The sequence below is a fragment of the Podarcis vaucheri genome (genome assembly GCF_965113315.1).
Source record: "Podarcis vaucheri genome assembly, chromosome: 2".
In the NCBI taxonomy this organism is placed as follows: Eukaryota; Metazoa; Chordata; class Lepidosauria; order Squamata; family Lacertidae; genus Podarcis; species Podarcis vaucheri.
Genome location: NC_138760.1, coordinates 115,951,597 through 115,966,687, shown reverse-complemented (window position 1 = coordinate 115,966,687; position 15,091 = coordinate 115,951,597). Strand labels below are relative to the sequence as shown.

The 15,091-nt window shown below is 47.0% G+C and overlaps 1 protein-coding gene across 3 annotated transcripts in view; it reads left to right on the top strand.

The window, feature by feature from the left end:
- VARS2 (valyl-tRNA synthetase 2, mitochondrial) overlaps positions 1-15,091 on the top strand; it is a 40,545-nt gene that overhangs the window by 16,467 nt on the left and 8,987 nt on the right. For 2 of the 3 annotated variants that reach the window (XM_082209308.1, XM_082209310.1), the window contains 13 exons: positions 302-392; positions 1,264-1,391; positions 2,644-2,747; positions 3,635-3,716; positions 5,206-5,282; positions 6,998-7,085; positions 7,208-7,316; positions 8,078-8,148; positions 9,829-9,954; positions 12,203-12,307; positions 12,915-12,983; positions 13,093-13,171; positions 13,726-13,853. In XM_082209308.1, coding sequence (XP_082065434.1) covers positions 302-392; positions 1,264-1,391; positions 2,644-2,747; positions 3,635-3,716; positions 5,206-5,282; positions 6,998-7,085; positions 7,208-7,316; positions 8,078-8,148; positions 9,829-9,954; positions 12,203-12,307; positions 12,915-12,983; positions 13,093-13,171; positions 13,726-13,853 — 1,257 coding nt within the window. The remainder of the gene's footprint in view (positions 1-301; positions 393-1,263; positions 1,392-2,643; positions 2,748-3,634; positions 3,717-5,205; positions 5,283-6,997; positions 7,086-7,207; positions 7,317-8,077; positions 8,149-9,828; positions 9,955-12,202; positions 12,308-12,914; positions 12,984-13,092; positions 13,172-13,725; positions 13,854-15,091) is intronic. The other variant, XM_082209309.1, reaches the window with a different exon arrangement.

The following is a 15,091-nucleotide window of genomic DNA, read 5'->3' as shown; positions in this document are numbered from 1 at the left end:
AAAACCTTGGAGAGCCACTGGCAGTCTAAGTACTAAGCGAGAAGATTCAGTGGAAGGAAACTTCCTATGTTTCGATGAATCTGGGTGTGCAGATCAGGCAGTACTGGGCAGGAGGGATCAGTTACTGTGAAGCAGCTGCCCTGCTCACTGGGGTGGCCGGAAGTATTATTGGTAGCATATTGGAACAGTTTATGTGTGGGACTCTCCCACCACCACCAAAGGGGAGCTCCTTTGAATTTTCTCTTTCTCGAGAGCTGACCGCAGTGTGACCTGGTTTGTCTTTCTGGGGTTTTTTTGCCAGCACCTTCACGGCAAGAGACTCTGCCACCCGTTGACCGGCCGTCTCCTTCCTGTCCTTACCGACCCCTTTGTGGAGCAGGAGATGGGCACAGGTAGGCCTGTTTTGTGGAAGCTGGATGTTTGTGTTGTTGCAGTCAATAAAGACAGACACGGGTTCTCCGAAGAAGGTCAGAATTCATTTAGCTGCACGAGATGTTTCTCAAATGCTGAGCACCGATTTTTCGCTGGGGGGCTGCCATTTATAATGAGCAACAAACAACTTCTTACTGGATTAAAAGGTAAAGGGACCCTGACCATTAGGTCCAGTCGTGACCGACTCTGGGGTTGCGGTGCTCATCTCGCTTTATTGGCCAAGGGAGCAGGTATACAGCTTCCGGGTCATGTGGCCAGCATGACTAGGCCGCTTCTGGCGAACCAGAGCAGCGCACGGAAACGCCGTTTACCTTCCCACCAGAGCAGTACCTATTTATCTACTTGCACTTTGACGTGCTTTCAAACTGCTAGGTTGGCAGGAGCAGGGACCGAGCAACGGGAGCTCACCTTGTCACGGGGATTCAAACCGCCGACCTTCTGATCAGCAAGTCCTAGGCTCTGTGGTTTAGACCACAGCTCCACCTGCTCCCTTAGCTTACAGGATTACTCAAGCAAAAAAGCAGAACTTTCCTCAAGCGGCAAAAAGCAGAACGTTTCTAGTCTCTCTCTCCACCCCCCCCCCCCCGTATGCCCAAGCTGCCAGCCTGTGCAAATTTCCCCAAACTGTTGTCTTGTGCAAATTTTAAAACAGACACGAGTTAGCTCATCTCTTGTGACTGTCTTTCTGGCCTAGATGGCTTACATAGCACTTTCTGCTATTCTCCAGAGAGAGGGAGATAGTCTCCATTCAGTGTGATGAATACCAACAGCGGCGTCCGGCGTGGGGTATCTGTTCTCAGAGATGCCCCTTCTCACTTTTTCTCACTGCAGGGGCTGTGAAGGTGACCCCAGCGCACAGCCATGCCGACTACGAACTGGCTCGGCGGCACAGCCTGCCGTTCATCTCGGTTATTGCGGAAGATGGCACGATGACGGCCGAGTGTGGCCATTGGCTACAGGTAAGCTTGGCCTTTTAAGGTGGCATCCATGCAAGGTTCCGGTTGCTCGGAAGACTGCAGCAAGAGCCATTTGCAGTCACCGCCACATCCCTCCACGTTGGGGCTGACCCAACTGATGTAGCTTGCCAAAGATGGCAGATTCGGAGGCACTGTTAACTGGAAGGCAGTTGTTTGATTCTTCAATGTGGATGGATTTCTTACATGAGAGGTGACATTTGGATTTTATGCCCCAATACCAAAATGTCTTAGATGGGGTCTGTTAATAATAATAATAATAATAATAATAATAATAATAATATATTATTTATACCCCACCCATCTGGCTGGGTTTCCCAGCCACTCTGGGTGGCTTCCAACTGAATATTAAAAACAATACAGTGTCAGACATTAAAAACTTCCCTAAACAAGGCCACCTCCAGTTGTTTTTTAAGGGTAAACCAGTTGTTTATTGCCTTGACTTCTGCTGGGAGGACGTTCCACAGGGCAGGCGCCACTACCAAGAAGGCCCTCTGTCTGGTTCCCTGTAACCTCACTTCTCGCAGTGAGGGAACCTCCAGAAGGCCCTCAGAGCTGGACCTCGGTGTCCGGGCTGGATGATGGGGGTGGAGACGCTCCTTCAGGTATACTGGGCTGAGGCCGTTTAGGGCCTTAAAGGTCAGCACCAACACTTTGAATTGTGCTTGGAGACATACTGGGAGCCAATGAAGACCTTTCAGGACCGGTGTTATACGGTCTTGGCGGCCACTCCCAGTCACCATGCGCATGAAAAAAGAACCCCAGCAAAACCTATGTTGTAATAAAACCATTAATTACTGTACTTTCCCATGCATAAGACTAGGTTTTTTTCTTTTGAAGTTATGCTTAAAAGTGTGGGTCGTCTTATACATGTATAGTGTGTAGGGTGGACATTTGATTGGTTGCTGTCAGCGGCTGTTGGTCGTGTTATTGGTTGCTGCGTCAAGGGCTGGTGTTGATTGGCTGGCGCTGCAGCAATTGGGTGGGCGATTGGCAGCTTCTGCCAGTGAGGGGAGATTTTCAGCAATCCCTCTAAAAAAGCTCAACAGCCCTGCGTCATCTCCCCCTTAAAAAGCTCAATAACTCTGAGCCATCCCCTCTCCCGTTTTCTTAAATTTGAGTCCCCCAGAATAGGCGGCGTCTTATGCATGGGGGCGTCTTATACACGGAAAAATACAGTATAATTTTTAAAGTTAGCACAAGACACTGGGTGATAGGAAAGGTGTTCCCCTTTCAGGGGCTGCATAGATTCCTGGCCCGTGAGAAGGTGTTGTCTGCTTTGAAGGAGAGAGGACTCCATCGGGGGGCCAGGGAGCATCCCATGGTGCTTCCACTTTGCAGGTAATGGTAGAATTATTTTTTATACCTCTCCCCTTCCCTCCCCAGCCATCCTTCAGTTTCATCTAGCTGTCTTTATTGTGATGGTGATTAAAGCCCTGCTGAAACAGGGTGCTGTACATTAGGGGTGGGGGTATCCCAGGCCCTGGGGAACAAATGCAGCCATCCAGTTTTTTGGGGGAAGGGGTGGCAAGTAACATTTTTGCCATTGTAGTCGCATACATGAATAAACTTCTATACGTCTTGGGTAGTTCTGTCCCTATAATTCCCAAAAGGAAAAAGAAGTCCCAGCGAAAGAAGAATGGATACAAAAACCTATGGAATATGCAGAAATGGCAAAACCTACCGGGTTTGGGGGGTGGGGGTGGGAAGAAAGAAATCAAGATAGCAAACTTTTTAATAAAAGAATGGAAATGGTTTATTGAATATTTACAAATCAACTGTAAACAGATAAGAACATTGGGAGGATAATAACCTGCAGTTTTATAAGAGTATATATTTAAAGCTGAATAAGATGAATAAGTGAGCAAATTAAGTTAATTTGAATATGCAGAAAAAGAGGGGGAAGGAAGCTGAGTTTTGAAATGTTAAATTGAATGTAAAATTATTGAAATGTATAAAACTGAAAATCATAAATATGTTTTTTAAAAATGCAGTCATCCAGAGCTCACTCTCTCTCTGGTCCCTGCAAACAACTGAGAATGTATTGCTCCTTGGGGCTGAGGCTTTTTATTATCATTATTGCATATGCTCCACCTATGCCCACATCCCTATATAAATGGCACTAACATCCTGAGGCTGGAGGATTTTAGCTTTGCAAGGTGGAAGGTATCCTGGGAATCGGAAGTGACCCTTTGTTCTCTCTCTCCCCCGACTCCCATCCTTCACAGCCGCTCTGGGGATGTGATCGAAACCCTCTTGAAGAACCAGTGGTTTGTCCGATGTGAAGAAATGGCTCGTGGGGCCTTGGAGGTAACTCCCCAAATGCTTTAACATTGCTAGGATAATCTGATACAGCCCACATTCTAAGACTGGAACTATAAGGGAGGAGAGCATGCTTGCGTTAGACTGCAGAGATCTTAAGAATTGCTAAATAATTTTATTTATTTATTTATTCATACATACATACATACCCCACCCAACTGTCTGGGTTTCCTCAGCCACTCTGGGCGGCTTCCAACAAAATATTAAAATACAATAACCTGTTAAACATTAAAAGCTTCCCTAAACAGGGCTGCCTTCAGATGTCTTCTAAAAGTCTGGTAGTTGTTTATCTCTTTGACATCTGGTGGGAGGGCGTTCCACAGGGCAGGTGCCACTACCGAGAAGGCCCTCTGCCTGGTTCCCTGTAACATGGCTTCTCGCAGGGAGGAAACTGCCAGAATGCTCTCGGCACTGGACCTCAATGTCAGGGCAGAATGATGGGGGTGGAGACGCTTCTTCAGGTATACTGGGCCAAGGCCATTTAGGGCTTTAAAGGTCAGCACCAACGCTTTGAATTGTGGCAGTGTGAGACAGCACAAAGAGTCCCGCTAACGCAACAGTACTTGCCCCCTTCTCCTCCTCTGTGATGCCTCCTTAAATCAGCTCTTTGGATTCTGGAAAGTCCCCAGAACAGCTCGTGGGGGGAGGGGAGGAGAGATTGGTCCATCCGACAAGCAGAAATGCTTGCTCTGATGGAGTGATCACATTAAAGGTAAAGGGACCCCTGACCATTAGATCCAGTTGTGACCGACTCTGGGGTTGCGGCGCTCATCTTGCTTTACTGGTCAAGGGAGCCGGCGTACAGGTTCTGGGTCATGTGGCCGGCATGACTAAGCCACTTCTGGCGAATCAGAGCAGTGCACGGAAACGCTGTTTACCTTCCCGCCACAGTGGTACCTGTCGAACCCTAACCCTAATCCTAACCTTCTGATCGGCAAGTCCTAGGCTCTGTGCTTTAACCCACAGGGCCACCTGCGTCCCAATGATCACATTACGTGATGTTGAATGCCACCCATGGAGTTACTGGCGATTACTAGTCATGATGGCTAGATGCCACTTGCAGAATCAGAGGCAACCTTCATCTGAACTTCAGTCGCCAGAGAACCAAGAGTGGGGAAGTGTTTTGGCTTGACTCGTCGCCTGCTTGCATGTTTCCTGGGGGCATCTCATTGGTTACTAAGAGATAGAAAGATGCACTTCTCCACCTAATAATAATAATAATAATAATAATAATAATAATAATAATAATAATAAATTTTATTTATACCCTGCCCTTCCCAGCCAGAGCTGGGCTCAGGGTGGCTAACACCAATAAAACCACAGTAAAAATATAATAGGGGGGGAAGGGGGGGAAACCAATTTAAAATACAGGTTAAAACGCAATTTAAAATGCAGCCTCATTTTAAAGTAGCTGATAAATCAAGGTATCAGCTTGCCCTAAATTGGGTTAACCAGGTTTATCTGTTTCTGCCCTAAGGCTGTGGAGTCCGGATTCTTGAAGTTGACCCCTAAATTCCATGAGAAAAACTGGAGGACTTGGCTCTCGAATACCAGGTAAGATAAGGGAGTTATGCCTCTTTGATCACCTGTGTTCTTCTTTTCCTCCTTCCAAGACTTGACGTATCTCTTAGGACTGGCCAATCAGGACTCATATGAGTGAGAGCCAGTTCAAGTAACAGCTTCCCCTATGCTGGACCATTGAACACTGTGTTACTCTCTCGGGCTATTCATTCATCCAGCCTGTATAGTTTACTCTGAAAATAAATTTGTGGAGTGCTTTCAGGTGCTCCGCTGTCTTGAGCAGGATTTTTACCCATCACGAATATACCTGGGGTGCTTTTTTTCTTGGAGATGACCAGGATAGAGCTGAAGGCCTTCTGCATTTAAAGCATGTGCTCTTTTCCCAGAGCTGTGGTCCCTTTTCCTGTTCCACCTAGAATAACCTAGCAATTCTAAAATATAGATGCACTTTTACTCTTGCAAGATTGAATGTCTTGCCCTCGGCTGTACTTGAGGGACGATTCCTACAGATTCCACACAAAAAATGCTTATGTCCCTGCGGAGATGGCAGTCCCGAATCAGTAGTGTATGCCCTTCTGGCTTGCACTCTTTATAAAGACTTGAGGACTGAGATTATCACACCTCTTTTACTGCCCATTCCGGGTCGCCCAACCACTGCCACAGTGTCCTTTCTCCTGGCAGATCAAGATGAGCAAGTGACAGCAAAGGTTGCAAGGTTTTTTAGCTGAGGCAATCAGGATAAGATCCACCTTCTGACTATTGATTCAAAACCCCTAAATGTATTTTATATACTTGACCTTTTATTTCTATTCTTTGTATATTGTATTGTTGTTTTACTGCTATGGCTGATGGCTGACGCAAATAAAGATTCATTCATTCTTTCCTGTTGCTGAAGTAATGAAGAGGGATTTTGACTGCAATTCTGTGGCCGTTGGGGTGGGCTGGCAGCACTTACCTGACCTCCTGTCGCCCGCATTAGTGTGTTTGCACAGCACCTACCTCGCTGCCACCTCTCCCTCTTAGTAAGCCAGTGTGGTGTAGTGGTTAAGAGTGGTAGACTTGTAATCTGGTGAACCGGGTTCGTGTCTCCGCTCCTCCACATGCAGCTGCTGGGTGACCTTGGGCCAGTCACACTTCTCTGAAGTCTCTCAGCCTCACTCACCTCACAGAGTGTTTGTTGTGGGGGAGGAAGGGAAAGGAGAATGGTAGCCGCTTTGAGACTCCTTAGGGTAGTGATAAAGCGGGATATCAAATCCAAACTCCTCCTCTTCTTCTTCTTCTAAGCGGTGACACTGGTTATGGGTCGCTGCCCCCTGGGTGTAAGCCCCACTGGACTTGATGGGACTTAACAGAGATGCTTCTATGAAGTCACCCTCTTTTACATGGGAGGTGCTGTTTTGGCTATGCAAGCAGAGGCGCTCCCAGCCTGAACACCACAAATAAAGGGAACAATTATTCCAGAAGCATCTAGCTAGCCCAGCCTGATGCCATCCAGCCGCAGAGATCTTCTATTGAGCAAGCGTTATATAAATGTTGTTAAAGAAGGTTTTTGGGACCACAAGTCCCATCATCCTCCACAAACTTGGCTAATGGCTAGGGATGATGGGAGTTGTAGTCCAAAACTTGGAGGGCACCATGTTGGGGAAAGCAGAGCTAGACGGACCTTCATTTGATCTTGCAAGCGGCCCTTGTGTTCTTGAAATCCAAATGGCATCATTTTGATTGATTTTCTCCTCCCTCCCGCTCAGTGACTGGTGTATTTCTCGCCAGTTGTGGTGGGGCCATCAGATTCCAGCCTATCGGGTCATGGTTCCTGGATCGCCAGATGTAGCAGAGGTGAGTTTTAGCCTCTTTGACTGTGTATCAGCCACTGTAGCAAGGGGTTCGCAGGGTTGAGTCTCTGGCGCCCCCGGTCCTAGTTGCAATGCGACTTCAACTTTTTTTCATCTGCATTGCAGCAGGAGGAGAGCGATGGATTATGGGTAGTGGGCAGGACAGAAGCAGAAGCTCGGGGGAAAGCAGCAGGCATGCTGGGAAAACCAGAAGAGGATCTGGAGCTGGTGAGAGGTAAGGCAGCAGCACAAATATTCGTACTTCTGGGAGGGAGAGTGCCAATGTGTCAGGCCAAACGCAAGGAAGTGCTTGAAATGAAATCTGGTGGCCTTTGTGATGGAACTGAGCCAACGTTGTTCTCCGTCACACATCCCTACTTTTCCTTTCCATCCCCGCCACCTTGAGAAATTGCTTACATTTACTCTGCACATTCCTATAAGGAAGCCTTCTATGAACCATACATGGCCTCAACCCGGTATACCTGAAGGAGCGTCTCCACCCCCATCATTCAGCCTGGACACTGAGGTCCAGTGCTGAGGGCCTTCTGGCGGTTCCCTCACTGCGAGAAGCCAAGTTACAGGGAACCAGGCAGAGGGCCTTCTTGGTGGTGGCACCCGCCCTGTGGAACGCCCTCCCATCAAATGTCAAGGAAATAAACAACTATCTGACTTTTAGAAGACATCTGAAGGCAGCCCTGTTTAGGGAAGTTTTCAATGTCTGAAGTTTTTAACGTCTGATGTTTTATTGTATTTTTAATATTCTGTTGGGAGCTGCCCAGAGTGGCTGGGGAACCCAGCCAGATGGGTGGGATATAAATACATTATTATTATTATTATTATTATTATTATTATTATTATTATACATTGCAGATGGGGTGGGGGGACAATCTGGATTGGGACTTTGGGATGGGGACTGGAGGGCCTTTAAACTCCTCCAGATCAGGCACCCTGGGCCTTTTGAATAAAGCATTCACATTTGTTTTTTGTTTTCACCAGATGCCGATGTCCTGGACACTTGGTTCTCATCCGGACTTTTCCCTTTCGCTGCGCTGGGCTGGCCCCATAAGGTGAGTAGAACTGGGAGGGACAAGGAGCTGAAGAGCCACATGTTCACCCCGCCCCTGGCCAATAAGAAGCCAGCCAGTGGGTAGCGTAATGGGGGTGCCATACTTACCTCTCCCCTTACAGCAACCCCAGGCATACATCCTCATGACCTCAAACTCCCATCAGTCCTAGCCAGCATAGCCAATGATGAGGAATGATGGGAGTTGGAGTCCAGCATCTCCAGCCCTGCCTTGGAGGTAGCATGTATGGCTTCTTGCTCACTTGCCATGGGTGAAGCATGAGCAGCAGGCCGGATATTTTTAATGGGAGTCATGACAGCAGTCTTCTTGTGATCAGTCCTCTGTATGATTAACTTTTTGCACCACAGATAGAGGTTTGGTTTTGGATTTTTAGCTGAGCACTTGTAGTCTTTAAGCTCGTCTTTGCAATATGCTTTTGAGTTGGGTTAATACTCCTCACATTTTCTAAATGGGGCACCAAGACTTAAGTGGCTGTTTCAAGTCTCCCCCCCCCCCCCCACCGTTCTACCCGGACACTGAGGTCCAGCACCGAGAGCCTTCTGGCAGTTCCCTCACTGCGAGAAGCCAAGTTACAGGGAACCAGGCAGAGGGCCTTCTCGGTAGTGGCACCCGCCCTGTGGAACGCCCTCCCACCAGATGTCAAAGAGAACAACTACCAGACTTTTAGAAGACACCTGAAGGCAGCCCTGTTTAGGAAAGCTTTTAATGTTTGATGGATTACAGTATTTTAATATTCTTTTGGAAGCCGCCCAGAGTGGCTGGGGAAGCCCAGCCAGATGGGCGGGGTATAAATAATAAATTATTATTATTATTATTATTATTATTATTATTATTATTATTATTATTTGGTGAGTTGCTGGCTCTAGTTCTCCCAGGTCCATATCAAACATCCAGCTTCACTAAACGTTCTCTTTCTCATGAGATTGGTACAGAAACAGGGAGACAGCAGGGAGGCAGGAGGAATGGAGGGGCTGTTACAGGTTTGAAGTAGGTAGGCCTGCCATACGTCTGGAAAATTCCGGACATGCACGGAAATTGGATGCCTAAAATGACGTCTGGGGGGAATTTTCAAATCTTAAGGGATGTCAGGAATTTCCGGGACGCATGGCAAGCCAGAGTTTCTTTCAGTTTTCTGGGTCGTCCCCCCCCCCCGCCCGTGTTGGTTTTAAAATAATAATTTATTATTATTATTATTATTATTATTATTATTGGAGAGGCTGCACCCCAGCAGCAGTGGAAGTGACAAGAGGTCCCTTCCCTTGGCCGGGGAATTGGGGGAGAGAGGAAGGAGGGTGGGAAAGGGAGGAAGGCACCACTTCCATGAGCTTGGCCATTTTCACTTGGGGGGGGTGTTTCCAGGGTTTTTTTGCATTCCTTTTTTTTTAAAAAAAAGTTTCATTTCGGAGCTGGGCAGAGCGGGCATCCAGATGTGCTGGGTGGCGATTGCCCGGCAGTGTCACAGTCTTGCGACGGGAAAGCCAGCAGATCTCCTCCTCCAGGGGTGGCGGATAGTCATAAAACCCTGCAAAATGTGCCAGTTCGGGGCAGAAAAGAAAAGCTCAACAGCTTTGGGGGTGTCAGGAATGTTCCTTTTTGAAATATGGTGAGCCCAGATGTGGGGCGTGTGCTGACGCCACTGCTCCTGCCTTCGTCCCCCTGCAGACAGAAGATCTCCAGCAGTTCTACCCCAATAGCCTTTTGGAGACTGGGAGTGACCTTCTCTTCTTCTGGGTGGCCCGGATGGTGATGCTGGGGAAACAGTTGACCGGAGAGCTACCTTTTTCTCAGGTATGGATTGGATGCTAGAAATTCTGTACTTCTGTACTTCGAGAAGATCCATGGGACTGAGAGAAGCAAAGTGTGAGCCCTAACTATTTATCCACAACTTATACAGTGCTATCTCAGGTTACATACACTTCAGGTTACAGACTCTGCTAACCCAGAAATAGTGCTTCAGGTTAAGAACTTTGCTTCAGGATGAGAACAGAAATCGGGCTCCGGCGGCACAGCGGCAGCAGGAGGCCCCATTAGCTAAAGTGGTGCTTCAGGTTAAGAACAGTTTCAGGTTAAGTACAGACCTCCGGAATGAATTAAGTACTTAACCTGAGGTACCACTGTAATGTACTTCCTGATTATCAACACAGGATATGTGAGCACAGCTGTTGAAGAGGTCCTTGCAATTGGTTCATCGCAAGCTGCATTTAAAAAATACTACAGTGGTAGCTCGTAAGACGAATGCCTCACAAGACGAAAAACTCGCAAGACGAAAGAGTTTTTCATTTTTTGAGTTGCTTCACAAGACGAATTTCCCTATGGGCTTGCTTCGCAAGACGAAAACGTCTTGCAAGTTTGTTTCCTTTTTCCTATGGGAAACCGTTTCAATGCATTCCTATGGGAAACAGTGCTTCGCAAGACGAAAAATTCGCAAGACGAGAAAACTCGCAGAACGAATTAATTTCGTCTTGCGAGGCACCATTGTATTTTTAAAGTAATCCTTGTCAATCCACTTAGTTCTGTCTGGATTCCAGTACTCTACCTTTCTGTCCTCCTGAGTCTTAAAATTGGCGTGATAAGAACTTCATTCCCAGGCGGCCAGGTTTTTTATTTTATTTTGATTAATCCCCACCACTTGCTTTAACCTGAATTGTCGTGTTGTGCTTCTGTTCTCCTGGGTCATCGTGGTGGGGCTAGAATTGCCTTTTAGATTCTCCTGCTGTGTGTTCTATTTGAAGAAATGTCTTGCACACAGGGCATGGATAGGAAGCCAGTGGCCCTCCAATTGTTGTGTTACAAACCCCATTGTTATGCCAGCAGGGGCTGGTGGAAGTCCCAACAGTATTTGGGCAGCCACGGGCAGGAGCGGCGCATCCCATTTGGCCACTTGAGGTGAAACACGAAATGCCACTCTTCTCTGCCACTCCTGCCACCCCCATCCCGACGCTGCTGCCACAGAGTTCCTATCTTTGGACTAGGGATAACATGCAGCAGTTTGTGATCTTGAGAAACTGTAGCTGTTTCAGAAAAGAGAACTACTGTGTTGTCGTTTAGTCGTTTAGTCGTGTCCGACTCTTTGTGACCCCCTGGACCAGAGCGCGCCAGGCACTCCTGTCTTCCACTGCTTCCCGCAGTTTGGTCAAACTCATGCTGGTAGCTTCGAGAACACTATCCAACCATCTCGTCCTCTGTTGTTCCCTTCTCCTTGTGCCCTCCATCTTTCCCAGCACCAGGGTCTTTTCCAGGGAGTCTTCTCTTCTCATGAGGTGGCCAAAGTATTGAAGCCTCAGCTTCAGGATTTGTCCTTCCAGTGAGCACTCAGGGCTGATTTCCTTCAGAATGGATAGGTTTGATCTTCTTGCAGTCTATGGGACTCTCAAGAGTCTCCTCCAGCACCATAATTCAAAAGCATCAATTATTCGGTGATCAGCCTTCTTTATGGTCCAGCTCTCACTTCCATACATCACTACTGGGAAAACCATAGCTTTAACTATACAGTGGTACCTCGGGTTGCATACGCTTCAGGTTACATACGCCTCAGGTTACACACTCTGCTAACCCAGAAATAGTGCTTCAGGTTAAGAACTTTGCTTCAGGATAAGAACAGAAATCGGGCTCCGGCGGCGCGACGGCAGCAGGAGGCCCCATTAGCTAAAGTGGTGCTTCAGGTTAAGAACAGTTTCAGGTTAAGAACAGACCTCCAGAACAAATTAAGTACTTAACCCGAGGTACCACTGTACGGACCTTTGTTGGCAAGGTGATGTCTCTGCTTTTTAAGATGCAGCAGTTTGTGATCTTGAGAAACTGTAGCTGTTTCAGAAAAGAGAACCACTGTAGTCTGTGATTTGTAAGCATACAGACCGAAGTCTCATGAATCTACCAATTCAAATAATAACACAAGGCTGCATTCCCTGTGTTCCTTGTGCCTTCCCATGGCTGTAATTTTATAGTACGGGTTGCCCTTGCTTTTCCTCGATATCCTGTTGGTGCTCTTTGCAGGGTTTTGAAGACGTAACACATTTCCTATCTCTCTCCCTTTCAGGTTTCCCTTCACTCAATGGTCCGTGATGCTCATGGCAGAAAGATGAGCAAATCTCTTGGGAATGTGATCAACCCTTTGGATGTTATTTATGGTGCCCGTTTGCAGGTACTTAACCGTTCAGAAAATTGGAACAAGTCTTTCTCTTCACCCTCTGTAGACCTTGACATCCCACTGGGTTGTCTGCGCTTGTGAAGGACTGTGGCCCTAGTATTTTCCTTATTATACTACGTCATTATGATAATGCGTTCAAAAGTAACTAATAAAAGGTTTCCTTATACCAGGTATGTCCAACTCCCAAGAGACTGCAATCTACTCACAGTGTAAAAAACTGCCCTCCATTATCATTTTTAGGGAGCCCCAGAGTTTGCTGAGCGTCCTGCAGCCAACAAGAAGCCGTGCCTTACATGCAGCTTCCAAAAATCATTTGAAAACAATTGCTACCGGTTTTAGATCGTTCGGGAGCCAAAATGTTCGAGTTCGAAGGTGTTCGGCTTCCGAGGTTCCACTGTATCCATAGCTAGGAGGTTTAGAAACCTGCTTTAAAAATAAAGTTCAAAATGCTGAGATTCTTGTGATGTTATAAGTTGTCTAAGGTTCTGTGTATATGGTATAACCCTAAGCAGGGAAAACCCTGGAAAGCCAGTGGTGATTTTCCTTTATCTCTGGCTCCTCCTCTCCCTGAATCTTCCCTCTTATTATTTATTGTTTTCAGGTGCTACAGGAGAAGCTTCAAAACAGCAATCTGGACCCGAGGGAGGTTGCCATTGCTATGGAAGGCCAGGTCGGTTCCTCCCCACACCTCACCCTGCCCTCCAGCCGGACCCACTCGCCCTTTTGTTTTTTAGGGTTCCTGTGTGTTCTCACCTCCTCCTATCATTGTCCCTTTCCAGCAGCGAGATTTTCCTCAAGGAATTCCCGAATGTGGAACCGATGCCCTCAGGTTCGCTCTCTGCTCCTATTCTGCCCAAGGTGAGAAGCTGGAACATTCCCCTTTATTTTCGGGGGGGGGGGGCTGTCCATGAAATAACCAAAGGAGAAGTTCCTGGCATTTCCAGTTGTGACTGGGAGAGATCCCTGTCTGAAATCCTGGAGATGCCAGACTCAGGGCGGCTAACAATCAATAATAAAACAAGTTGAATGAATACAACTTAAAAACAAGATTAAAATACAACATTAAAAATATAGAAACATTATAATATTAAAATGCAGCCTCATCACAGGAGAAAGGGAAAAGAAAAAAGAAAGAGGGAGGGAGGGAATCATATTGGCTCCAAGCCAAAGGCCAGGCGGAACAACTCTGTCTTACAGGCCCTGCGGAAAGAAATCAGATCCTGTGTTGAAAAGGCCCTGGCTCTAGTTGAAGCTAATCTAACTTCCTTAGGGCCCGGGACATCTAAGGTGTTGCTATTTATGGATCTTGAGGCTCTCCGTGGGGCATACTGGGAGAGGCGGTCCCGTAGGTACGGGGATGTGGCCGACTTGGAAACTGAGGCCCTTAACATCACATGCATGCCCTTCCTCAGGTGACGGCATTAACCTCGATGTGGCTGCGGTGGAGAGCACCAGTCGTTTCTGCAACAAAGTGTGGAATGCCCTGAAGTTTACTTTGGGAGCCTTGGGAGAAGGATTTACCCCACTGGAGCCAGAGAAGGTAACTGGGAGTGTGTGTATGCAGGGAAAGGAGTGATTTGCTTACAGAATATGTTGACGTCTGTCAGTCTGTCTTTGTGCTGTGTAAAACGTAGACTGAAGAATAGAGGTCTCCCGAAGAAACAAACATCTCCTCAACCTTTCAGCACACCTAGGATTTGACTAGTAAGCATTTTCTGCACTCGTCTACCACACTGACAGCCGAATCCTAGACACGGTGGCTCAAAAGTCAGTTCCACTGGGCGAAGTTTTTAATGTTTGCCGCGGCTTGTGTTTTGTTAGCCCCAAAATGGAAAATGAGGGAGGTCCCAACTAAAGAAGAATGGCAACTTAAACTGATGGAATACGTGCAGCTCGCGGACTTAATATACAGAACATGGGTAGGCAAACTAAGGCCCGGGGGCCGGATCTGCCCCAATCGCCTTCTAAATCTGGTCCGTGGATGGTCCGGGAATCAGCGTGTTTTTACATGAGTAGAATGTGCCCTTTTATTTAAAATGCATCTCTGAGTTATTTTGGGGCAAAGGAATTCGTTCATTTCCCCCCAAAAAATATATTCTGGCCTCCCACAAGGTCTGAGGGACAGCGGACCAGTGCCCTGCTGAAAAAGTTTGCTGACCCCTGATATAGAATAAGAGAACAAGAAGAACATACATTTAGAGAAGATTGGAAAATGTTTATTGAATATATGGGGGGGGGGAATTGTGTACACTTGAAAACGTTAAGATAAATTCAACAGTGTAAATAAGTTCTGATTGACGTAATATGTAAAATATGTAGGCATTTATGATATGCAAAATAAACCATGGAAGGAGAAGGGAAGTCATTGATATTTTAAGGTTGTTTAAATGAATATTTTAAATTGTAAAACAGAAAATTTATATAGAAAAATAAATACATAGATAGATGATAGATAGATACAGTGGTACCTCTAGATACGAACGGGATCCGTTCTGGAGCCCCGTTCACATCTAGAAGCAAACGTAACAAGTGACAGCACGTCTGCGCACACACACGGTGTCATTTTGAGCGTCTGCGCATGCGCAAGCGGCGAAACCCGGAAGTAACGCTCCCCGTTACTTCCGGGTTGCCACGGAGCGCAACTCGAACGCGCTCATCCCGAAGCACATTCAACCCGAGGTAGGACTGTAGATATGAATGAGAATGAATGAAGTAGGATGTGCTTGACAGCAAAACTCCCATCCGACATTCAGGCGCAATCTGTGCATTAGGAGAGGG